General features: G+C 44.3%; 1 protein-coding gene across 1 annotated transcript in view; it reads right to left on the bottom strand.

Annotated features, from left to right (window-relative positions):
* LOC146784279 (uncharacterized) overlaps positions 1-27,575 on the bottom strand; it is a 203,977-nt gene that overhangs the window by 30,916 nt on the left and 145,486 nt on the right. Inside the window, exons 17-19 of the mRNA XM_085635303.1 lie at positions 13,060-13,205; positions 6,265-6,447; positions 4,835-5,003 (exon numbers count right to left, since the gene is read on the bottom strand). Of these exons, the coding sequence (XP_085491429.1) occupies positions 4,835-5,003; positions 6,265-6,447; positions 13,060-13,205 (498 nt within the window). The remainder of the gene's footprint in view (positions 1-4,834; positions 5,004-6,264; positions 6,448-13,059; positions 13,206-27,575) is intronic.

Genomic DNA, 27,575 nt, shown 5'->3' with positions numbered 1-27,575 from the left:
CTGATCTGGAGGATCTGCTGAGCATGGAAATAGAAATGGGCCTGCTCCTTTCCCAGGTTTTGATGATCTGCTGAGCATTGAAACAGAAATGCGCCTGCTCCCTTCACAAACTATAGTGGCCATCTTGGAGTGGTCATTCACTTTACCTATACTCACACTCCTGGTCCCCAGTATGTTTGCCCAATATCACATACTGGGTGATGTCCCTATATTCAAAATGGCGCCGGTCAGGCGATTTCAGCTCTACGCCCTGTGTGGTCCGCAAAGGTGAGCAGAGGGGCCGACTGGACATGAAACATTGTTTTCTTCCTCATCTTGGTTTTTCTATGTTTATTGAATGCACTAGCAACGGATCTAACTGTAATGTAACTGCAATTGATTTAACGCTGTAACACACCTTAATCCTCATGTAAAGCGCTCTGATACCTCTGGGTCTAGCCTGGACTTCCTTGTCTCCTCGCTGTGTCTCCTACCCCCTCCCCCACCTCTTCCCTCCTTCATTCTTTGCTTGCCTTCCCTATTCCTTTCCTTTCTCCCCTGAATCTCTTTCCCCCTACCTGCTTTGTTCATCCTCGTGCCTATGCTCCGCTCAAACTTCCTCCCCGTCGCCCTTTTACGTTATCCCCTTACCCTTCTACACGCCTTGAACAAATGGATTTAACACGAAATTGACGTACCTTCTGTAATAATGTTTAATTTGAAACCTATGTAACCCTGCCAGCCTGACTCCCTATTATGGCCCCCTCTAGTATGCCCTTGTCCAAAGCACTCCTACTCCCCTTGTTGGGGATGGATCCAGCATTTTTGCCCTGGAGTCTCAGAGACCCTTCTGAGAGAGTCCACAGTGACTAGGGAGTCTCACTTAGTGGAGTTCTGGGATTGATCCCCTTACCACTGGAAACTGTCTCCTACCCTGCCGGAAGTCGGACACTGTGTTCACGCTGGGTTTCCTACCCCCTCCCCCTCCTCCTCCCTCTTTCATTCTTCTAAATGTGCTCATGACCAAAGCACTCCTCTCCCCTTGTTGGGGGTAATCCAGCATCTATGCCCTGGAGTCTCAGCGACCCCACTGAGAGAGTCCACAGCGACAAGGGAATCACTCAAAATGGAAGACTGGGAATGATCCCTTTACCGCGGGGAGCCGTCTCCCACCCAGCCGGACATCAGACACAGTTACTTCCTCGTCTCCTTGCTGTGTCTCCTACTCCCCACCCCTTCCCTCCTTCATTCTTTGCTTGCCTCCCCCATTCCTTTCCTCTCTCCCCTGAATCTCTCTCCCCCTACTTGTTCTGTTTTTCCTTGTGCCAATTCTCCGCTTAATCTCCCTCCCTGGCGCCCTTTTATATTACCCCTTACCCTCTACATGCCTTGAACCAACGAATGTAACTTGTAATTGACGTACCTTCTGTAACAATGTGTAACTTGTAACCTATATAACGCTCCTCATGTAAAGCGCTCTGATACCTCCAGTGTCTAGCCAGCGCTATATAAAACTCAAGTAAATAAATAAATAAAGCTGTAATGTGAAGTGCAACTTAAGGGCTCTTTGTGTAGATTGAGGAAACGTGGGTGTGGATGTAGTGATTAGTGAATTAAAAAAGGTTAGGTAAGTCTCAAATCAAATTTTAATCCATGAGTATGTCTGACTTATTAAAAACGTGATGCCATCAGTGGGGGCAATGATCCCTGGTGACTTATAAGGTCAAAATGTTTCATGCCGTCAATTGGTCAAGAAATGATCTAGGGCAATTCTTTAGGACCATAAAATTTAATAACTAATCTACACAGTGTCTGGGACCAAGGATGCAACAAGTAGTGTCCAAACACTAAGTACCCTCTAAGTGTACCTGCAAAATGTAAAATCACTCACCTGTGGGAGGAAGTTATGAAAAGAAATCACAAAATAGCGCCATACAGAGCAGTCTTGTATAGTACTTGTAGAGGCATGCAATACTAGCATGCGTGAATTCGTGATTAGTAACAAGTACTGATAGAAACCAAGTTAGACAAGAAACGTAACACACATATAAAATCATATAGGTGGTGGTTTCATACACTGTGGTCAAAAGAGGAAAACACTCACTCAATGAGGGTGATGTCATCACCTCATCAAGAGAAACACTGAGATAAACGCAAAAAAATGTAACGTGCTGTTGGGATGTAAAACTTAAATTTAAATATTGTAAGCGAGCCCCGGGGGAGGAATTATAACCTCCGTTCACATGGTGGACAGCAAAAGATCCAGTACTCAAGTCATCCATTGGAGAACTTCACCAATGCCCTACTCCTTCTCATGTGCCTCGGCAGTGTGGACTTGGAGGTGGTCGTTTGGTACATAAACACTCCATCCGGCACTAATTGGTGACAGGTGGTCCATATGAAGTGGTTAATTGCTGATCAAAGGTCAGCAGTGATGGCCTGGAGATCGTGGGCGCCATCATGTAATGGGTTAGGAGCATATATAACACATGGATTGTTGCTAGTAATTGATGTAACAGGGTTGAGAATCTTTGGAGCGCTCCCATTGAATGTGGGCGTGTATGCGCCTATGTGGGAATCCCATTGTGGAAAGGCAGGCGGCACGGCATGATTAATTGCTGATCAAAGTTCTGCAGTGATGAGCTGGGGATCGTGGGCACCATCTTGTAGTGGGTTAGGAGCTCATGTATCACATGGATTGTTGCTAGCAATTAACGTGCCAGGGTTAAAAATCATTGGAGAGTTCCCATTGAATGTGGGTGTGTATGCGCCTATGTGGGAATTCCATTGTGGAAAGGCAGGTAGCGAGACAGCCCGAGTCGGGATTAATCACCAGGATCGGTGGGCAGTACCCCGGCAGCCCCGACCCAGTGGCATGCCATGCCGACTGGAGGGGAGGTGCTTGTCTGAATTCTGACGCGCCCCCGTCACTGCAACCAACAGGGGTCTGCGGTGGCAGTGAGAGGGACGGGCCCAAACCCGCGTTGCCCAAGTATCGGAGTGAAAATTCTATCCGAAGTATGCTAGCTGCATTGTGTGTCGGCCACAATGTGGTGTGCGGTCTCCTTTACTTACCCTGTAGTAAATAGGAGAGTCAATGAAAAAAATTCAATTTTCCAGGATAGCAGTCACTCACTAATATTCCTTGGAGAGCGCGCAACCTATCATAGGAATCGATGCAATGAAAGAGGCTAGTGAAACCTAAGAAATAATTTCTCACAAGTTAAGGGTCAAAGGATCCTAAGGTGGTCCTAAGAGTTTGTGTGAATTATGTTAACAGCAAATCAAATGCAGTAGAGAATTGACAGGGACAAATAGAGCTAACTCTAACTGAAGGAGGTAGTCAAGTATTAACCATGTGGTGTCTTTACAGAGTCTAATAACCCACTGGGTTCTCGCCAGTAGCCAGAGGTAGAACGCTTGTGTCATGATTACTTCCATTGCAGAGGTGGAAAGTGTTGCTAGTAAGGAGAACACACATAATGTGTGAAATAGCATATTACCAGATAGAGATCATCAAATGTTTAGTGAAGGCTACCTGTTGATTTCCCCCCATGGTATATCTTCATTCAATACCTGAATATGTGTGAACAGACAGAAAATCCAATGTGGTTCCCTTCCCTACCAGACTGGTTAAGACCCGAGTTGCCTCCGACCAACACCGTTTCGGTGGAGGAACCACCTGACCATAAATCGCCGGTTACGCACACCAGATTACGACCGCACAAAGGGCCTCATTACGCTGCAGTTTGAACCACAACTGACAGTTTCCGCCCGCTGCACAACTCCCATTGAGAAATGGGACTTTCCGACCGTGCATCGTAATTCAATGTGCGGAACCGCCGACCTATGGTCTGGCGCTTCCTCCACCGAAACGGCCTCCGATCGCCATCGAATGAGGCCCTAATACGGTTAGAAACTTCCATTTCTCAATTGGAGCTTGTGCGGTGGGTGGAAACAGCTGGCGTAGGGACTGACCGTCACTTTCCGACGGGCTCAAGGAGCCCTTCGGACCATTGAACGGACCATAATCCCTACAATAGTGGCAGTGCCTGCTCAGGCACTGCCATAGGGATTACTATGTCCCTTTCCCTCTTCCTTTCTATGGCAGCCCGACCGCCATAGAAAGGCAGATGGAAAAGGACTTTAGGGGCCCCTATTAGGGCCCCTGAACCTCATGGGACTCCGATATGGACCCTGGAGGGCACCAGTAGTGCCCATGAAACATCCGTGCATTGTGTGGGAGGCACCGCATGGTTTCTGCCACACAGCGCATGGATGTTTCAACCGTGTATTTTTTCTATTGTGGCTTGTGCTGTGGCCTGCATCACAAGTCGCAATAGGAAAGATACACTTTGCGTCCGCCTTGAAGGCGGTTGCATCATAATTTGGGAAGTGGGACCTCCGACTCCTTGTCAAGCGGTCCCGTTTCAGAAAAGATGCTGGTCGGATGCTCGTTAGACCGGCATCGTAATGAGGCCCTTAGTGCACATGTTTAAGCAATGCTCCTAATTATATAGGCCACGCCCTTTATATAGACTCCCCATTGTTTTATCCCACTTAAAGCCTTACATAATCCACATGGGCAAAGGTTGAGCGGTTTGTGAATGTCATCAGAACCCAGAGGTTTTGCAGTGTTTAAGACAAGTGAGTAGATACTTGTGCACACTGCACCTACTTCTGTCATTATTCTTAAGTGGTTGTTAACATGCCTAGAAATTGAGCGAATGAACACAGGCACCTGTTGCTTCAGAGAAATCAGCTTCTGTCTCTACCCATCTGGTCAATGTTTTGTGTAACCCACCTGTGACTCCTGGAGGAGAATCACTTCCAAGGCCCCCCGAATGATCCTCACCTGCTTTTCTGCACAGCTTCAACTTGCCACAGAACGTTGCTGAATCCTCTTCATTCTCGAAAGCCTGTATAATCGCATCCCTGTATTTCCTTGTCACCATTTTGCAGGGACTCCTAAGAAGAAATACTACCTTGTTGCACACTTTGTCCAGTGCGCTTCTGATCTCTACCTGCAGCAGGTGAAAGAGAATCGGGGGAACAGGCAGACAATGAACAAAAGATAGGTTTAATCACATGCATGTGTTTATTTGTAAAATATTAATTGTATTGCTTTCACTCTGAAGGGGAGGGGGGCTGATATTAAGTGAAGGGAGGCAAAACCTGGGTTGGATGGCTCAAGTGACTGGCGTTGGGATGCACAGCCACCTCTAGAACTGGACTGCTCCTGGGGTTGATATAGGTCAACAGAGCTTGCTTTCTTAGACTGTATGAACACAAGGTCTTGGGGTACAGAACCATGTCCTATATCCTATAGGGCTGTATGGTATGTAGTGGCGGCCGCCACATACAAAAAGTGGTAGGGTGGGTGGAGGGAACACGAGGGGAGCGCAGGAGGGAGAGCATGGGGAGGGGGAAGTTTGATAATAATTTTCATTAAAAGGCTTATCTGAAACGGACGGCCACCTCCCACGTCATGCCTCGTGTTCTGCCTAGGACAGCATCACAGACTCCCTGTGCCATCCCCATGCTGCTCTCATGCTATGTGATCTGCGCTGTAATTGTATTGAGCGGGCTCATTTGACACTCAGCTCAGATTAGGGAATCTGTGCTGTTATTCCAACCCGGCTGCACAATACAGCTGTGTTGGAGAAACCTAAGTGGACATATGTGTTTGGCTGGCTTGAGACGGCCGGCCAAACACACGTGCACACTTAGAAGTGCGCAATCAGTCTACCTCCCACTCCCATGGCCCTGGCTCTGTCCTCCTACACACGCTGGCTGACCCAACGGCTGAAAAATAAAACGATGATAGAATATCGTTTTATTTTTCAGCTGCTGGCTCTGAGCTAGTAAGGTGACGCTTCTCCGCAATTGCGGAGGAGCCGCCCCTGACTGTATAGCTGACAGGGTCAGAACACGGATATTGAGCCAGTCACCTCGAGAGCTGGACGCACACATGGAACTAGTATTGTTTTAACAATTTATGGAGCCCTGGGCACGATATATTTTGGGGCTCTCTGTTCGAAATTTTACTGCTAATCGAAGCCCTCATAATGTCAAACAAACTTTCAGAGAGGGGTTCACACAAAAAACTTTGAAATGTGTCTTTCCAAACCCCACAAAAATCCATGCACCATGGCTGCAGGAATACAGAACCAGTCACGCCCATGCCTGCGTGACTCAGGGATGGGATACATTCAGCCGCTCCTAAGGCGGGGTCTTTGAGAGGGCTTGGGTACTTCACGCACAGTCTCACGCTTGAATACTCACATCGCTCTGGTCATCAAAGACCTTTTTTTTCAAATACGTGAATACGTATTTGCAGGCCTTGCACTTGATTTGAAAGCCACCACGCAGCTGGTTTGTTCCATCTTTCCTCCTCCATTCCTTGTTCTCCCCGAAGGGAGCCTTTAGACTTCCAGCAGACTCTCCAGCACCCGAGCCAATCAGCGTCTGGGGCAAAATAAAATAGAAATGAAAGTAAAGTAAATAATAGTTCATTCTACAGACCCAGGACTGGAGGTGGGGCGCTGCTTTCACGTTCCACTAGGCCGACCAGTCTACAGGAAAACTGGGAGATTACCTCGCAGGCTGCTGCTACTGAAAGCCCTTTAGGCCTGGGGTAGAGTCAGTCACTTGACACTAGGGTGCCTCTCAAAGGCTGTGCAAGCAGGAGATTTCAGGTATATGTTGTTCTGGGGGCTCAGAAATTCTGGGTTTTTCGGACAGAGTGAGTTCTGTCAGGTTGGTGTCAATCAGAGGCCTCCAGGACTGGAAACAAATCAGCTGTTTGTCATGCGAGGGGCTTTAATAGGCTGGTAGGACAGGGAAGAGTCCGTGGCATCCTAGGACTGTTTTTTGGAGACTAAATGGGCAGCGATAGTCAGTCACAAGTCAGATTGGTAATTCTGGAAAGCTGACAAAGCTGTGGAAAAGCCAATTGAAGCCGATGCCAGACAGGACTTCTATATGGCTAGTAGAGTTGGAGAAAAGAGGGAAATATTGTGATGGAAATATCTAAAAAAAACACTTCAAAATAGTGTTTTCACTATCCTAAAATGCATCTGGAGATGTTTTCTTCCAAAGAGTATGTGGCCTAGCAGCTTCGCAGCAGGGCTGACTTGTCTGCGTAAGGTTGGTTTCTTTTATAAATGGCGTAAGTAAAATAAAAGGGATTAGAAATGCTGCCATGAGGTTGGTTGTTGCTATAAGCAGTGTTACTTCACAGGACTACCTCAAACTGATGAAACTCTGAAATGGAAAATACCACTCCAACGACTCCTGGCTAGTTACATTCCATTTGGAGTGATGTCTACGCGTGGAAAACCATGTCCACAAAATACCAATGTGCAAGAGCATGCCCCATTTTGCGCGGTCACCCCCATGTTTTGAGGGCTGATGATCCTGTTTTTTTAACTCGCACAATCTTAGCTCTGTGTACTAAGGTACTGCTGCTCACTTTCGAGTGTATGTGCTCTGACACCTAAAATATGGCATAATCGGCCAAATTAGAAGGTAAAAACTTTGACCGGGTCGACCCGATTGGCTCCATCACAATCAGCCTGAAACTGCACCATTGTCCGAGTCAACCAGTAACAGTAATTTCTGATGGACACTTTACTGTTTTTTGGTGTTTTTTGTTTTAAAATATTTTTAAATTCATATCTCTTGCCCCCAAAGCAGGATTTTAGTGGCTTTGGTTTATTTTTTCTCATTATTGTTTTTTTTATAATCCTTAGGAAGTGTTTGTGAGCTATTTATTGTATTGTGTTTAGACTTTTTGACTCTGTGTTGCAAAATGCTTGCACAATTTTCAAAATTAAGCATGTTTATTCTGTGTCATAGGTACAATGGTTGGGGACAGTTTTAAAGTATTGAATCTGTGTGTTTGACCTGACAGGATTTGGGGGCTTTTTACTTAGAAACGACTCACATTCTCCTCAAATAATAACCAATTTTCTTATGAAATGATTTCTATAGACAAACCATTTTCATGAAAAATAAATAAGTACAGAGAAAAAATGAAACAGGGCACGTGGTGAAATACTAGGTTAGGTATAGCCCAAAAATATGACAAAACATATTATAATTAATAGAATAATAAGTATTGTAACAACAATGAGACAAAAATAAACAAAAGACAGGGCTCCTATGTAAGGTATTCACCATTGCTGTAGTGTGTTTTCTGTGTCAACTACTTTGGAGCCCAGACGGGCGATTCAGTGAAAAGGTAAGTAAATACAAACATTTAAACAGATGAAGGAGGTGCAAAGTGAAGGTGAAAGGAGCAACACCAAACGCCACGAGTAGGAATCCCCCACAATACAACAAGAAACAAGCAGCTAAGAAACCATGGGTAAAGGAAATATTGAAGATGGACAGGGAACAGTAAAAAGGGTTTTGTTTAGCTCCACTTTAATTTGGAATCAATAGCTTACTGCAATCCTGAATAGAATGTTAATAATGTCTAGGGCTCCAGGTTTTATGGTATTTTTTTTTTTACATTTCCATCTGTATTTATCCATATTTATTTTTTTGCTAATCTTATCTGTATTTATCAATATTTATTTTGGGGTCTGTGAACAATTAAACTGAAATTAGTATATTTCCACATTTATTGAACCGATAAATCTCCACTCATGCTTAAATGCCTGTCAGGTTTCAATGCTATGAACACCGCAGAAGATAAATCAATGCACTTACATGAATATATGCTAATTTCACTATCAACCTTGTGAATATCTACTGCTGGTTAAGCCTATTTTCCAAAGTTCCTTTCTTTTTTAACCCCCTTATCTATCAATCCACACAGATATTGGCCTGGCAGTCAAGGCAGACAATATTAAGAATAACTCAAAAAGCAACCCAAGTTCTGTATTTATCCATTTTCAAAAATAAATACAGACATGAATATGAATGTTTTTCTGTCTGTATTTATCTGTAAAAATCAATAAAATGGAAAACAGGGAGCCATAATTAGTACATATAGAATTATAGCTGGGTAACAGTGAATAACCCAGGGTCCTGAGTGATATCAAATAGAAAACGAGAGCGAAGGTAATTGTTTTTTTTTTGCTTGATAACTCTAATCTCTTTTTAGTTTTACAGATTTTTAATTTGAAAATATATTTTTCATTCTAGTCAAAATTAAGTATAATTTAATGATCGATTGTTATTAACATTTACTGAAATGAGTTGTAACCAATATAGCAATGTTAATGAACTTTATCAAAGCAGCTTGTGGGTGTGGGCAGTCGGGAAGTACCCATTCCGTACCTTCACCAACAAGAAGCCTGCCACAAGCTTTAACTCCTTCGCCGCGCCGCGAATTCTGCCGCGGCGCTGGGGGGGTGCGGGGTGAGCGCGGCGCCACCATGCTCGTGACGGAACCACGCCGTCATGAGTCACGGGCGAGCTGTGCTCATGACGCCGTGGTTCCATCACGACTCCGCCCACTCATTATTTTGCCCGCACAGGAATCAGTGCCGCGTGGGCGGAGCGGCTACAGCATGACGGAACCACGCCATCATGAGCACACGCGTGGTTCCGTTATGCGCATGGAAGGGGTTAAGGGCTCATTTCAAGCTCCTCTGAAATTTGATATATTTGTCCACCCTAAGACCAACTGGCAGTAAACAGGCCATGTCGCAAATTCCAAAGTTGTACTTAAATGTGGGAGAAACCCTTCCACTTGCTAGAAGAACGACAGACATAAAATTTAAAATCAGCAATCCCCAGATTCCAGGATATTGAGTAACAATAACAACTTGTTGACGTTTCCGGGTGGACAAGAAGGGCAGAGCTAGAATGAAGAAGACAAAAGTGTGCTTGGACTATAAATTAAGTATGCTGGGTCATTCTATGGACACTACAAAGGAAAACATCAGGGTAAATTGCCTAATAGTTTGTCTTTTTACGATATTAAGATGTTCCAATATTCTATTTCAATAAAACAATAATAATAATAAAGTCAGTTTTGACAGTGGGTACCATTTTCATCTAAACAGTGGCTTTGCAGTGTGTCACTCAGCCAATTGTTTTTGTGAGTGACTGCACAACCCAAGAGTCAAAAGGGCAGGGGCCTGAGAGGGTTCATAGGAAGCTGTTTCTTTTTTTTTAAACAAAGTTGAGTTTAACAGAAAATTATACTTCTCAGATTACATTAAACCTTGTATGGCCATTGGATGTTCTGCAGTTAGGCCACCTGACATTTTGGAAGTAATGCAGAGACAACATAGGATAAACCATCAAGTTAAACAGTCATGCTCCTGAGTAGGACCATAGTGTGGGCAATGGGCAACAGAGGAAAATGCTGCTCTGCAGCACACACTAAAATGCTATGTAATGTTACATTGATTGTAATGTGTACGGGGATTTCCTGGTAATACATACATGTTACATACAAGTCAGGCCTGATTGTATGCCAGCATGACAGCATTGACTCTTTGCCTTGTGCGAGTTTGTGTGTGTCAGGCTTACTTCCTAGAAAATTATTTTTGGGAATGGTAATGTTAACAGTGTGTGCAAGGTCACCATATTTATTTTCCGATTTTATTTTCATAGCTGATGCCGAAGCACTGCTATCTGGCTGCGGACCCAACAGCTTTCTGAGGTATGCAGGGATACTTGCATGGCTTGTTATAGTAAAAGTTATGGAATTCTAATAACCATTCAGCCAATGCAATAGCCACAAACCCTTGTAATATATATATATATATATATATATATATATATATAGAGATATATATATATTCACTTAAAAAACCATAGGTTTCACACATGTTATAGTTAGCTGGACATTTCACTCATAAAAAACCAATGAAATTCCCCCGTTATAGTTACTGCAGGCAACTATAACTCACGCGACCGTAATCCTCTGCTGATGCTAATACTGTATTTAGACACTTATTTACCCATGTCTTCTTCCATTAATCTTTAGCTATACATATATTACAAATATTTATTTTTCAGAAAGACACATATGTCATCAGTGATGTAATATCTGACGTCATCAGCAGAGGATTGCGGTCGCGTGAGTTATAGTTGCCTGCAGTAACTATAACGGGGGAATTTCATTGGTTTTTTATGAGTGAAATGTCCAGCTAACTATAACATGTGTGAAACCTATGGTTTTTTAAGTGAATTTGCAAGGTTTTTTAAATGCTAATTCCTAACTATAACGTGTGTGAAACCTATGGTTTTTTCAGTGAATTTGTACGGTTTTTTAAATGCTAATTTATTTATGTATTATTTTTTTTATATATTTATTTTACAATAAACTACGTATTAAAAATTTTTTTTTTTTTTTTTTTTGGTTTTCACCCTGCGAATTATTATTATTTTTTTTGTAAAAAAAATTTTTTTTTTTGTGTTTTTCAGGGTGCGCGCACTGTGCGCGATTTGCCTTCGGGGTCCTTCAGGGACCCCCTGACAAAGGCTAGGGGGTCAGGAACTCTCTACCCTGCCCCCTTTTCACGTTCGCCACCTTCCTTTTTCACTCTCGCACTGAAAACAAACAAAATGGCGGCCGACACTTCCTGATTTCGACCGATTCGAACGTTGACTAACATGTAACCACCAATCAGAATTACGCTCGCGCACGTTAGGGTGCTCGCACGGTGCTTGCACGGTGCGCGCACCCTGCGCGCATATAGATATATATATGCTTTTAAATGCTATTTTCTCCGGAAATACTGAACAGATTTACACCAGACCTGCAAAAGGCACTTCCTTGACCTTATGGCTACCTCTCTGCCAAATTTCAAGTAATTCTGTTCAGCCGTTCGGGCTGTAGCTGTGTCTAAAGGTCCTATGGAAAAATGCATGGGAAAAACGCGTTTTGGGACCCCCCTTTTATCTCAGCCCCCGCTTGACGAATCCCCCCGAGACTTTCAGGGTAGGAGCGGAGCGTAGCGCCCCACCTATTTTGAAAAATTCGCGAGGATTCGTCGACCGGCGCCAAAGTTATTCAAAATAGAATGTTGCGGATTTCCTATGGAAACGTGGTCCTAACTATAACTACCTACTGGCGACCGCCAGTAGGTAATATATATATATAGAGAGATATATATATATATATATATATGTAAATATTAGGTAGGGACTAGACTGATCTAATAAAGATAGCAGGAGTGTTCAATGTTCGAAGTAGTTCTCGTCTTCACCTTGCTTCGTATGATGACTACTGAGATTATTGTGACAATTACCGCCATTCTGGTACATAAACGTTTTGTAGGATTTGTGCATAATAAATAACCTTTTAATGTGAAATCTCAACAACTGTGCGTTTCTACTGTCTCCAGGTGCCAGAATGGGGATCCATACCTATATACAATACTTACCTGTAGATAACAGTTACTCTCAGGGCTGTCTCACTCCTAACATTTCTTATCTATATGAGAGTAACTTGTTGTGGTGAAACACGAGAGACACCTATCCATTCTCCTATTCTCTGAAGAGCATATGCTGTGTCTCATTCCTCCACCTGGGTCTGCCCCCGAGAAGTGGGGTTCGCAACAGATTTATTTGTATAGTTGTCTATTTCCATCCTCATACACTTGCAGCACTGTAGGAGTTCAAGAACATTCACACCAAAGTGTTGAGGATTCTGTCTCATTGAGTTGTGTGGGTGTGGGTAATGTGTTGATTTTAAGCATATAGTTTTGTTATGTGTGTTGTAATCGTCTATGTTTAGTATGGTTCGCTGCCACCAGTTCCCAGACTGCTACCAAGAGGATTGTGTTGTGCTTATGATTGTGATGGTGCTGCATAAACCGGATGAAGTTTGCTTTGCCAGTGTCAGAGTCCAGTTGTTCGAAGCCTCAGCCACTGTGACCTGGGTTTCCTACAGCGCTGTGAGGTAAGCCAGCATGATGGGAGGATTACTAGTGTGTATCACTATTTTGTATTAATTAAAATAATCTGACATACAGCTAAAGCCTTCTCCAGGCCGGACCTGAAGATCAGAAAAGAAGCTCCCTGTTCCATTTTTCTGCATCCTTTTTAAGTCAACCAAAGAACCAACAAAAACAATTCAAGGAGATAATCTTTTTTTGAAATACTTACCTCAGCAGCAGCATTCTGCCAGAGCTCCTCGCAGAAATCTTCTTTCATGCATAATGAGGCTGTCTCGCCATTCTGGCACCAGTATTGAGGGCCTTGTTGACATAGTTTAGGGATCTCCAGATGACGAAGCTCCACACCAGTCCCCGCTGCACCAAAGCACAGACAAGAAGGGTACTAAGTGAACCACAAATGTGGTTTGGAAATAAACAGGTAAGTATTGCAACCAAACAAAAATTTCATTGGTTCCAGAAAAGAAAGCTCAGGAAGCCCTGTTAGGGTTCTAACCAAACTGTTGCCTTAATAAATAGGATTACATTTTAAATTTTATCTGTGAGGCTACACCAAGAGACCTAATAGTTGGGCCTCATCTACATAGTTCTCGACAAATTTTCCATACCCATTTCCGTTATTTGGTGCATGTTCAAAAAGGGACCAATCTTTAATGAGTTCCAAAAATGGAGTTTCTTAGTTAGAACGTTTTGGCTCACAATTTGTAGAAAAAATGCCAACCTTAAGCTTACCAAATTTGCCATCTGGCTAGTTTACTCTGAACATAACTACCTTTCTAAAGAGGTGGTTTAAGTTTTTTATGATATACACACTGTAGGGATGAAAGTCTCCAATTACCTGTGCCTCTGTGCTATCCTTGCATTAAGGGCCAGATGTACGACGTGCAAAATAGCGCCTCACAAATTGCGACTCGCAATTTACGAGGCACTATTTGGCAAGTAAAACAGTGTGTTTAACACTGTTTGCGATTCCCAATGGGGTCGCAAATTGCGAGGCTCATGAATATTAATGAACCTCTCGCAATTTGCGAGCCCATTGGGAAAGACAGGCCCTTCCAGGGATGGTGGCCTGCTGGGCTCAGCAGACCACCATGTCTGGGACTGCTTTTAAGTAAAGCAGTTATTTTTAAAATGCAGCCCATTTTCCTTAAAGAAAAATGGGATTCATTTAAAAAAAAAAAAAAAAAAAAAGAAACAGTTTGTTTCATTTTTCAAGGGCAGGTAGTGGTCCCTGGGACCACTGTCTGCCCTTAAAAATGTTTTTTTAGAGAAAGTCACAAAGTGCAAGGGGTGCCCCTTCCAAATTGTGACTGTATTACCATCTTCTTGAAGAGGGTGGTAATTTGCAAGTGTTTTGCAACCGCAATTGTGGTTGCAAAACATTCATACATGGGGTTGCGATCGCTATTAGGAAGGGAACGCCCCTTTCTAATAGCGACTTGCAATTCCTAAATAGCGACTCGCAAATAAATTGCAACTGGCTATTTAGGAATTTTACATAGCCCTTTCACATTATGCATACGCAAAAGGGTCGCAAACCCATTTGCACATGCAAAATAGGGTTGTACATCTGACCCTTAGTCTTTTGTCCATGAAGGTTCCAATGTCTTTTTGCTTTTTTTTTGTAAACAGATTTTAGTGATTTTCGTCATCATTACAATAGTTATTGCACCGGCCAGATCAGGATTACATATTTTCAATGTACTCGTATACAGAGCTCGTTCTGCAATATTGCAATCCCAATGTCTGTTTACAACACAAACTTTGAACTGATCCCTCCCTGCCCCCTGCGAGTCAACTTTGTGGAAAATGTGTGGATTGTGTGCATATTGAGTGTGTTAAACTTTGGTGTCATGTGCATGGAATGGGCTGGGGCATTACTAGATCAATCAATAACTTACTAGGGGTAGTTTGAGAAGGTCTGATTTGGCAGGACTGATTTGTAAAGGGGCGCATGCTCCAGAAAGCGCTCATTAAAGTCTCTATGTGTTTCTTCAGGGGTTTCCTGGTCAGGGTGGGTTGAAATCATTCAGGAGGGCCTACCTCTACCTGGCCACCTCCATATTCCCCAACACTATCTTAGCTTCTCTGTGCAGTATTCGTCCCTCACATCCCGCCCACTTCAGCAGTTCACTTTTTCAGGTAGCCAGCCTAGGGCCCCCTGATGATTTCCAGTTTCTGGCTATTTCACGTTTGGCAAGGACGAACGCTAGATATTGAAATTTGCTGGCCACTTAGGTCTTGGATGTGTGGGGGAATCATCCCAATAGACAGTGGGCTGGAGTGTGCAGGAGCTCTTTGTCAATTGTCTTTTCTCCCAAAACTCGTGCAGGCCTGGGCAAGCCCAGAACATATGGAGCATATGTACCCTTTCTTCTCTGCAGCGAGTACAAGCCACCTCTTCTACTAGGAAATATCTGCTTATGCAGTCCGGAGTCAAGTAGGATCTGTGCAGGATATAATAATGAATAAGTGTAAAGCGTGCATTTCTAGATACTCTGGTTACCCCAGCTAGTATGTTGTCCCAGTTCTTCATTAGCTAGATCCGTTTCCCACTGGATTTGTAGTTTTTCCAATGGGCGCTGCTTATCTGCGTGCAGTGCTCTGTACAGACAGGACACTGCCTTATAGTGCCAGACTACAAGGCCATATAATAACTGCTCCATTGTGGTGGGGGTCCGCCTGCCAGTGCTTGAGGATCACTGTTGTGAGGGCGTTATGCAACAGAAGTGCCCATGGGGTAGACAGAACTCTATGCGGAACTCTTCAAAGGGGAGCAGCTCCGCGTCTCTATTAAGATCTCCCATCTTTGTCGCCCCGGCTTCCACTCAAACCTCCATATCCTGCCAGTTGCCCCCATGTGGGAGTGCCCTCAGCGTATCTAGCGTTATATCCGGGTAATATGGGACCCTAACCTTCATTTTCTGCAGCCCTCGATGCCAGCATTTGGTTTGTACTTTAAGTTCATGGGAATCTCCACAGTCGGTCTGCCCACTCTGAGGAGCACCCGCAAGAGATCAGGCAGTGGTGACGCAGCTGCCCATGGAGCCCCAATCGGTTTCCATCTCTGTGCTATGTCCCAAATCAGCCTTTGCAGCTGAGCTGCTATGTAATAATTCTCAAAGTCGGCGACCACTAGCCCACCCGCATTTACCGGTCGTTGTATTGCTTCTCAGAGCTACCCTGCATCATCCTGCACGCCATACAAAAGTCCGGATCAGTGAGTCCAGCTCTTTGAAAAATGTTATAGGAATCCATAGTGGGAGTGTATTAAAATAATATAATAGGCGGGAATGCGCCACTATTTTGTGGAGTGTGATCCTGCCAGCCACCGAGAGCGACAGGGTCCGCCAGAAAGCTCTGGACGTCCGCAGCTCTCGGATGGCCCACTCCACATTTCCCTCTTAGAGGTTCGGCCAGGTATGAAATATTTGGACTCCCAAGGAAGGTAGAGTAACAGGTCAGCAGCATAGTGTGCTATTTGATGATTAATATGTCCCATGCTGAGTCCCCTGTAGAATTGCCCCGTTTAATCGCAAGTGGTTCCATGGCAAGCGAAAATAATAGGGGGGAAAGTGGGAATCTCTGTCTTGTGCCTTGCTCTACTGACCAACTCTGCGATATTATTCTTCCTGTGCGCACTCTGTTTGTAGGCCTGGTGTATAACAGTAGGGTCCATTTGATAAAGCCCTCTCCCAATCCCATGTATGTCATTACTTCATATAAATAACTCCACCCCAGGCTGTCAAATGCTTTTCTATGTCTACAGCGAAGATTGCTGTGTTTCCTCGGTCCTCCTTGTCCAGCTCCATGATATTGAACAGCTGCCTAATGTCCCCTACTGTGCTACGGGTCGGGATAAACCCGGCTTGTTCCTCGTGTATCAGTGCAGGTATGAAAGGCAATAATCGGGTGGCCAGAATCCGGCTTAGGATTTTGTAGTTGATGTAAAGCATCGATTATGGCCAGTATGCCGATCTGTCATGTGCCACATTGTTTGGTTTTAAAATGGGGACTATTACCGCTTCTCTCGGGGTGTCTGGGAGGGAGCCAATGTCTTTTGCCGTCTCATAGAGCTTTGCGAGTTTAGGTGTCAGCTCAGCGGAGTACGCAGCATAGAACTCTACTGGGAGCCCATCCGGACCGGGAGTTTTGTTGCGCATCACATGGTCTTTTGACAACAGTCCCTGAAGCAGTGGGACTCCCTGTAATGCAATTAGCATTCCTAAAGAACACACCTGTTGTTCCCTTTGAGCCGGGAGACTCTTCATTGGTATCCTTGTCTTGTAGTCTCCAGGACGTAGTCTTTCTTTGACCCAGTCTATGCAAGACCTGGCTAGAGGCTTAGAAGGTCCCTTATGTTTACTGTTCTTGTGTGTGTGAGATGATCACAAAGATTAAGAGTACATGTCTTGCAATACTAAGTGTGATCATCTCAACGTGTGTGCATGGCCCATGCTTTGCAAATGCTATCATTCCACTCATCACTCAGGTTACCTGTAGCTATTCGTAAACAAGAATTTTTCCTCGAATAATGGTTGCAAGATAGAGGATCCACATAGCCCACAGAGGACAAACTCATCCCCTACATCTTTCAACTATGGTTCTTTTTTTCCATGGCTTTGTGGAGGGAATACTAAAGCATTAGTTCAACCTGAAGGAGTGTAGGGGGTAGGATGCCTAATGAATAAAGAATATACCTGCTTCAGATCAGCAGCCTCTGCACAGCTTTCCAGCATGCTGCATAGATAGGGTGACCAGATTTTCATCACAAACACAGGGGTTTGTATACACATACACACCACCTGGAGAGGCTCATTCAGCCCTCATTAAATCCTTTTGTGCTGCATGACTGAGGCCAGGCAGCTCTGTTGGAAACAGAGGGCTGGTGTGAATGTGGCCCTGCGCAGCACCTGGATAAATGTGAATCCTCACCTGACCCTCTCTTAAAACAGGGACATGTATTTTTTTGTTGTTGCAGAAAGTGTTTGGGTGCTGGAATAGTTCTCGAAAAGGACTATCTGGGCTAATCCATGATGTCTGGTCACCCTAACGCCGCATTGAAGAGACTTGCTCTACAGAGACTCATGCGTGAAAAAAGACCCATTTCAGGCAGGAGATTTTCAATTTATTAAGTCATAATTGGCTTAATTTTATGTGTTTCCCAGCTGATGTCTCCTCTGTTTCAATTTAAGTCAATGGGGAAAATCAATTCCCCCATTTCTTTTTCGAAAGCTTCTCCTTACCAGTTTTAAAATGTTGGCATGTATGGAGAATGCCAAGACTAGCACTCACTAACCCTCCTGCCCAGCTCCACCAAGTTGGTGACATAGAGTGAACTGTGGGACTGTAGAGGGATCAATGATGCCATCATGGTGAACTACTAATCAAGAGTGTGTGAATGTGATCTGCAGTGCAATGCGGACCATGTGCATGAGAAACCCTGGGGCTCTCCATTTACAGCCACAACACCATTTCTGCCTTGTATGATTCAAGACGGTATGTTTGAGACCACCTCTTGTACAAGGATCACAACCAAGAAAGCCGGTGTCTTGCAGTACTGAACAAGCAGCTAAAATACCCCCTTGGTTACTGGAACAAGCGTCAGAGATGCCATGAGGTACAGACGGTGCTCGGCAAGCCCGGCACTCAATTTCAACTCACAAGCTCAACTATGAGCCTCTACAAGGCTGAGTGAACTCAAGCCTGCAAGGGGGAGCGATGCAAACCTTGGGGTCTGCATCACTCAATGACCTGTGGCCCATTATGACTTTAAAATGGAAAGGATGCTGGGTGGAATGACTTGGTCTGTCAATTTCTGGAAAACGCTCCCACTCTCCATGATGGGATGAACCTCTATAGCTATAAGGGTATTCTTGCCACGCTGCCTATACGTACTACAGAACGTAATGTGCCAGGCCCTACCTTCCACATTAGCGCAGTCGGATAAGATGCTGGGGACACTGGTGTGGGCGAGCACACAGAGCCTGTGTAAAACTGGACACACTGAAGCTTCCTTGGAGGGAGGGTGCCTTGGGCTACTCCATCTCTTCTTATACTATGAGGCCAGGCAACTGCAGTATGTGGTGCAATGGCTTGATCAAGACCTGACTTAGGAAAAAACTCTGCTGGCGGGCACACATGACCCCCATACCCTACTAGACATACTCATGATGGGGAAATTGGTTCGGAACTCCCTCTCATACTTACTGCAACAGGCAGCTGTGTGTGGCATAGGGTGAGGGTCACGGTCCTGAGAAGTGAACCCTACGCAGAAGACATGCCCCTATGGGCCCTGAGGCCGTTCGCAACCTTCCTATAAGATATGTCCTTTGTGAGATGGTGGGAGAGAGGCTGCAGGAACGCAGTACATCTCTGTCTTAACAAGCGGATCTTCTCCTGTGAGCAGGGTCAAGAGGGGCTTTGGGAGGGCTCGGGACAATTCCTGCATCTATTTGGCTGGCTCATACGGAGACGGCTCTGGACCTCATTACTGAAAGAGCCACAGGATCATGCCCTGATGACACAGCTGGTGGGTTTGGCAGGCTTTCGGTACCTAATTACACACCTCTAGGAGGGGAGACAACGTGTGCCAAGGATAGGTGACATGCAGAGTGCCTGGACGAGCTGCCGGATGCAGCCTGGCTGAGGTTATGCGTGCAAGTCCGTCTGGTATCACCCAACGGCCATTTCAAGTTTATTCTGGAAAATAGTTGGGTACAGGTGCTTTCAGTTAGGTATAGTGAGATGTCAGTCGGGATTCATCAGGGATGTTTACATACACAGATAAAATACACACACAGACTTTCTCCCTCCCTGTTTTAAAAGTCCTCAAAATAGTGGTTATTTGACAAAATATGGTATTTTCTCTCTCAGTACTCCTATCAATCCGCATTCCTCTCCCTTTCTACTGCCCCTTAATCCCCTCTCATGCGCCCTGCTTGTCATATAATGTATTGAAACATTATATGCCAGTCTCATTGTCAGAAAAACTGATGCTCCCCTCTCTCCCCCTAGCCCCTCCGCCCCCATTCTTAAGGACCAAGCTACGCCCCTGGTCTTTGGAAGACATTTTGCATATGACATGCTCCTGCACCCGGCTTGTGGACTTTTGGAGAGAAGTTTTCCCGATACTGTCTCATGTAGTTGAGGTTACCTGGATGAGAATGGTGAAACGTTGCCTGCCGGGAGCGCTCCTGCGGAGTTGCGTACCGCAAATGCCAACCCGGATGCTGATGCTTGGGGTGTTCTGGCGCAATGGTGAATTGCCATTTGACGGAAGGTGCCCCCAGGCGCCACAGATCCAAGCTTGGAAGGGCAATTTACTTGAATGGGTAGCATTGCAGATGAGTAGCACATCAAACTTACCCGCAGAGATGACAAGGTTGTTAAGGATTTAGGGATCTGGGAGAGAATCTTGAAAAGTTAATGGACCCATGGAATCGCAGACCTACGTAGATGCTGCAGCAGGAATGTACACTGGCTGTAGATGAACCAATGGGCAGCTGTATGATTGGCTGGATTGCGGGTGGTGATGTGTTTTGGGCAAACATGACTACAACGATTTGAAGAGATACATCCTGTAACATGGTTACGCTTGTGACACGGATTTGTGCTTTAAAAAAAAAATGTTGATAAACATATCTTTAACAAAAAAAACAAAAAAAAAAGCCTGCAAACTTTACGTCTCAAAGAAAACTAGAGCTCAGCTACACTCATTTACAAAATCTTATGCCTGTATTTACAGGAGTGTGGGAAGTAGGAATAGTGCAAATATGTTAGAAGCTCCGGACAAACAAAAATTTGCCCCTGAAATGCTACCCTTCCAATAGGAACAAGCATTGGTAATGCATCGGTTTCCCTATGTAATGAATAAAGAGCTGTTTTCATCAATCATCATCCGGGAGAAGGAAAGAGTCCTTGACAGATAACACGGGTGTGGAGAGGATGTGGCACAGTGGCCAGAGCTGCTGACTCAAGAGCTGGGGATCCTGGTTTGAGCCTCGGTGGCGCCGCGCAAAGTCCTGTGATTCTATGCAAATCACTTAATCTCTCCAGGTGATAAATTGATATATAAATATGCTGCAAGAGTGAAAGGCAAAACTTTATGAAAATATAGTTCCACCAAAGCGAATATTAACAGTATTTTGGCAGCAGGAAACTGATAAGAGAAGCAGACAAGGAACAAGCATTGGTAAATGCTGGAAAAGATGTTACAGTGAAATGGCGGAAAGGTATGTGGCAAGCACAGGAACCAATGAGAAGCCAAAAGGAGAAGAGTAAGTCTCTTTTAAGTTTATATTAAAAACAATAGATTTCTCAAGCACAGCGCAAGGGATGTGTAGGCGAAACCTAAAAATACAGTTGTTTTAGGCCTTTCCTTGTTATTTGGAACCACCTATTGGTGGCACCTTGAGTCTGCTACCTTACCATGCCTCACAAAAATCTCAGCACTAAAGGAAAGTCAAAGTAATAGGAACAAGCACATCTCCAATACTGCCCTTCTACAACCCCATTGACTGCCAATACTTCATATCACCAATGCTTGACCGGGGACATCACATGGAGCACAATGTTACTCTAATGTCCAATCAGGGCCGGACTGGCTGTTGCGGTCACCGGGTGTTTTCCTGGAGGGCTGCAAGGGTGGGGGCCGGTTTTGGACTGGTGGGGTCCGTTTTTTGTACAGGCGCCCGATTTTGCAGCAGTGCTGCAATATCATCCACCTGTACCAAAAGCCAGAAGCAGCCGGCGCCAAAAAGCCAGAACCCGCCGGCACCTCGTCCACCCCGTTGCACCGCCCCCTTCCTGCGACCAGGCAGACTTACTTGCCAGGGCCGGTTTGCGTTCCCAGTCCGGCCCTGTGTCCAATGTTCTAGGACTGGAGTTACAATAGTAAATCTGAACTGTTTCTGCAATGTTAAGAGGAAGTAAAGGCCAAAGACCATGTGGTTGCTATGGAGGAAATGGCAGGCAGCTGACGTCATTGTCAGCTGAGTTGATGGCTTTTATCCCAGGGCAAGACAGAGTCTGAATAATCTGGAACCCTGAACAGGTAGGCACCTCGGTCACACTACGAGCCATTTCAAGGATCAGAAATATTAGGAAATTATTAAAAAATAAAGCCAAACTTTTCTAAAATATTTACAGGTGCACAAAACTCTACTGCAGTCCGCCTAAAACTGGTGTTCAATAATTCAAACCTCTGCCCTCTTTTCTTCCTTTGTCTTTGTAAGAGCCCTGCATCATTCTTAGATACAAGTTGGTTTCTAATGGATAGGAAATAAATTAAACAGGCTCAGTTAGTTTAGCTCCGACAGTCAGAGCTCTATCTTGTACAGTGGCCAAACAAGAAGGAAGGGGGGCTGCTAGGGCAAAGTGCAAGCTGCAACGTAACAGGAGCACACGTCTGAGACAAAGGCTAAAGGTTGAAGGTGGAATCAGAATTTCCCATCTGGTAGAATTGTGCATGTATTCATTTAAACACGTCTACTCCTGAAAAATTACAACTAGGGCCGTTTTTCAGTACTAGCAGAATTTGCACCAAAAACAGCAGTAGTCCAAATAGTGCAAATAAATCCATGCATACGATCAATTAGCTCATGAAAAATTAGAACACATACAATCAGACTCAAATAAGCAAGTTGTAAATAAAGGCAGTTTATGCATAATAGGGTGGCCAAGTGTCCCTTTTCCTGCAGGTTACCCCTCATTTTGCATGGTTAGTCCTACTCTCCGCCCCAAGCTGCTACAGGGTGCCAAATGTCCCACTTTTTTGCACCTGTCAGGGCAAGGAAGAGAAAAGCTCGTCGGAATGATCTGAGCTGCACAACAGCACGCCTTGAGTGAGGTGGGTGAATGTCCCACTAGCAGCCTTTCAGCTGCTAAAGAGGTCCCTATTGGTAGCTAGCATGTGTTCACTGCATGACTGGAGGGAGGGGGAGCTGCCCGCAGGTAGAGTCCTGCACAACCCAGCTTCAGGAACATGTTCCCCTTTAGAGATGCTGATACAGAATGTGGCATCTGCAGTTACAGGGCCCTGAAAGTGTGATTGTAAATCATTAAGACTGTTTCAAAGCCTTGACGTCTTGTCAGATTAGAGGCAGAGAGCATGAGATTTGCCCAAGATCAAATGGTTTGAAAAAGTTAAAGATCTGAGACGGCCACGCAGTACTGCTTGCTCCAAAGACTATAACTTTAGCACCATATTGCATCATAGACCATGAGACTGGAGGCTGCCTACTCCAAGGTAATATATAGTGACAATTCTTTTTTACTCACTGCTTTTAGAATGGATATAAAATATCTCAAGCTTAACAAAAGATAGTAGTTATAGAGGAATACGTTCAAAAGGTGATTGGACAAGCGCACACAATTTCATCAAATGTAAAGGCAAGGATTAAAAATAATGTCTCCTGTTTTGTTGTGATATGGTCCAGGATCCACCCTTTTCGGAGAAATGTCAGTGTGTAGTAGACCCTGCCTAGGTTTATAATTCAGTGTTTATTTCCAGCATATTTAGGCAAAGTGGTAAACCCAAGATTAGATGGCAATGTTCCTCGGTCCATGGCTAAAATGTACTCCCTGGACCACTTCTAGCAGTGATGCCTGCCCACCCCAGTGAACTGCTCCACGTGTTTGGGGTCCTGACAAGCTATTTGTTTCTGGCACTTACAAGAAAATATTTTAATTTAATGGGTAAAAGGCAGAAGTAGACCATGAGAACTTTCCTGTGGGAACTAAGGTAGTATATGGCTACTGAGCAGTATCGGTGATGTATACTATTAACATGTGCATTTAAGGGCCTAATACTATTTCAGTACATTTATAAGACAGAGTTATTTAGTGTGTAAACTTAAATCTCAAAAATCTGGCAATAAGAGCAATTAAGGTTTACTCAAAGGGCAGTAAAGAGAATGGAACTCAAATACAGAGTGACACGGTCATCACACACAATACTAACGGTGGGTGGTGAACTCCCCTCCGCTAGCAGTGTTTACGGAGTTATGCCAACTCCGCACTCCACTGGGAACGCAGAGTTCAGCAAAAAACTCAGACTCCGCGGCATAGCGGAGTTTGCCCTGCCACCCACCCCGAGTCCGACACAGGCTTACCTGGTCACGGTGCTTCCGTGCCCTGCCCGGGCTGTCCTCCTCCTCCTGGCTGTCTCCTCTCCTCTCCAGGCTCGTCCCAAGGTAAAACGAAACCCCTATGCTCTAAGTCACTCTTGAGACAACTGCGCATGCACACACGGGCACATGCACAGTCCTCCCAAGACGTAGAAAATAGGAGTTTCTTTTTGCCTGGGGACGAGCCTGGAGTGGAAAGGAGACAGCGAAGAGGAGTAGGAGGACAGCCTGGGCACGGCACGGAAGCGGAGAAGCACCATGACCAGGTAAGCCTGCGGCAGCCTCAGGTTGGATGGCAAGGGGAGGAGCCGAATTCCACTGAGATTTCAGCCAACTCCTTGGAATTCCGCAAAGTGGCACTCGGCCTACCCTTACTCAATACCCAAAATATCCTGCTGAATTATATCATATAAAAGAGCCCGAATTAGTTCAATAAGATTATGGAATGAAACCCAAAAAATGTGCTCCCTGATTCATAGGCCCTTTGCTCCTCAACAGATGCCTTCTCATGCCTCCATGCATGCAAAGTGTTTCCACATGTGCAAAGAGTCCCCATACGCAAAGCGCCATCCAAAGTGATAACAGAAAGTTCTCCACTCTATGGACCAGGCAATGAGTCACTAGTCAAAGCAGCCTAACAAAGGTGTGCACTCACCACTGAAGGTGCCATACTATCAACATACTCATAGAGATCTGCATGTGACTACAACCTCTGACGCAGTTCTACCCAAAGCTAGGAGTGTGCAAAATTCGCTTAATCCACTTATGCAAAATTCAAAGATAATGACTTGTAATTAAGTGAATTGCAAATCCATCATTAAGTGCTACTTTTTTGCACGAAAGTTTTCTCAACATGAGGATACATTTTGCACTAAAAATGTAGGATGCAAAACAGAACTGACCCCAACTTCAGCCACTAAAGTTCTGGTGTTTGGGTTGTACCCGCGCGCCACAGTAAAACTTCTGCTGCAAAACAGAGGCATCAATATGTAACTGCCTTCTGGTGTAACTTTTGGAATTTCTTCTAATAAGCGTAACATGAAATTCTCAAAATGACATGAATTACGCTGGCGTAATTTAAGTTTCACCCAGAAACAAAGATATACATCTTCTTAAACAAGCATTCTCCTGATATGAATATCTCCCCACAGCTAAAGCCAGCCTCACAATGGTAGTAACTCATGACATGAGAACATTCAACTGACAGGACTATGTTCCCATATTCAGGAACACGTATTTCTTTTAAGCCCCACCTTCCCCACAGTCCGTCTGAACAAGCAGTGATGTTTCCCTTCTTTTACCTGTGGCTGTGTGTAGCATCAGCGGCAAGATGAGGAGAGCTGCCATTGGTCCAGCCATTCTCCTCTCTTCTGGCCCACAGGACAGGGTTCTTCTCTGGCTGTCTGAGTCGATCTGACAGTGGTGGTTTTGGATACCGAGGCTCAAGCCTCTTCACTCCATATTCTCTTTGAATTATTTAGTCACAGTTCTGTTTTCTTGTTGATCTGTCACACATTGTCAGTCGCAGAGGTGCAGATGCTCAGCCTCTTATAGCTCAGCTCTAGGAGGGGCAGATCTACCTTTCACCAATCGGTTCCTCTTCACACATTCTCAGGCCTTTAGTACAGGAAACCTCAAACCACTGTTCTCGCCTTGCTAAGTTCTTCCACCATCATCTCTCTCCATTGCTCAATCTGTCAGCAGTACAGCTCAAAAGGTGAATGTACTTGCAGCAGAGAGAGAAGGGATATCTGCCTGATGCAGAGCACTGCCCTTGTGATAACACCTGAGCCTATAGTTTGTTTAACCATCCTATCGCAGGATAAATAACAATAAGAAATCTCAAGGAGATAATGCACCTGCTTTAGCTAGCCGTGAGTAATGTCCATGTCAAATGATCACAGGTTATGTGGAATCACATGATGAATGCACCTGTCCGAAGTGGAATGGGTATGTGTGTGTGTGTGAATGCTTGTGAGAGTGCAATGTTGGTTGAGTGCTGCTGAGGTCATTGTGCTATCTGTAGGACACCTGCTTTGATCCCATAGAACTTGGTCAGTGTTTTAATAAGGCCCAAGCGTAACATTTTGTTCCAATCGCAAAACTGGTGGAATTTGGCAACTCCACGTTACTCTTGTAAAGCAGAGTTTTGGACAAATTCTGCTAATTGTCACATGGCCAAATTTTTTCTTGTGCAAGGCTCTACTGGCAAGTCGAGTGAGAATTGGCATTCCGTAGCATGATTTCGGCCAGTAGGAGAAGTCTCCATGATTTTCTAACGTGGCTGGTTGCAAGCGGTCGTGGTCAGAGAGCTGCTTTTTCAGTAGATTTTCTACTTGGGCAGCATAAAAATCAACTCAAATGGCTGCACGTTCTTGCACCCTGGGTGGTGCCTTCGCACTGATTACAGAGTGAGCGACATGATGTGCCTATTTCAAAGGTTTATAAGGCTGTTTTTTCAAAGGGCAGCTAGCAATGAACACTTATTGGAATTATAATAGTCAGACTTTGTTTACCTTTCTTGAATAAACTGTTAATAAATCAGTGGGTAACTGTAAGGGTCAGTGGACACAGGTGATTCTTAGGCTAAATGTATTGAATGTTTAATTATGAATTCTGTGCATTTGCCCCATAATTTGGCAAATTTGGAGAATTCACCAACATTTTGAATCTACCTCAAATGAGTAAAATAATACTGGCTGAGAATGTAGCATATAATTTCCCTGTTTTGCTACATCATTTTGATAACCTTGCTGTAGAATTTGATCCTCCATGCTGTATAATCCTATTAGCTCTGGCAATGTTATTAAATAAGCACACATGCAGAGTGGTCTGGAATCCATATTTCACAAGTAATGGTGAAATATTTCCCATAATTTGCAGTTACCTGTAAAATATGGGTTGAAATACCATATGTAGATGAGTGAAGTGTAATATGCTTATTACCATTGTTGAGTGTGGGGAGGAGTCAGGATTTATGGGAGAGGAAGCCTCTACACTTCTGCATTTATGTTTTATTCCATGATATTATTCCATGTGTGCTTATTTTAACAATTTACATTTTAGAACATTTCATCATAAATGTATACCATACTCGTTACATTTAAAAGTCGAAATAACTTATTTATTGCAACATTATTTCCCATGGTGTTATATTTCAAGCCCCTGAATGCATTAGTTTCTATGGGAGTGTGTTGCAGTACCTGCAAGTGGCCATCTGTGGTGCTAGACCTACCTCAATGCTAGGCTGCAGTATATTCACACCTTGTTTTAAGACTGTAGTAACTTTGGAAGTGTAGTCTGTAATAGCAATAGCCTTACTTTGTTATGGGTGTGTGTTTTTATTTACATGTCCCTCCATCAACTTTGCTCTATGCGTCCCTAAACTTCTCCTATTTTTGAGTAATTATTTCCCATTTTTCTACAACTCCCCTGGTCAAGCCTGCATTTACACGCAAATTAAAACCTTACATGTGCAGAGATCTTCGCCGCCTTGAAGGAGATCTCTTTATATGTTTCTAGCATTTTGGAGTACGTGAGTAGCACTACTTCTCATACTTCAAAATGCAATTTGTGATTAGGATCCTTAGTAGTTTGA

This window comes from Triturus cristatus, chromosome 11, assembly GCF_964204655.1.
Source record: "Triturus cristatus chromosome 11, aTriCri1.1, whole genome shotgun sequence".
Classification (NCBI taxonomy): domain Eukaryota; kingdom Metazoa; phylum Chordata; class Amphibia; order Caudata; family Salamandridae; genus Triturus; species Triturus cristatus.
The sequence above is the reverse complement of the archived record's forward strand: the minus strand, read 5'-3'. Positions and strand labels throughout refer to the sequence as shown.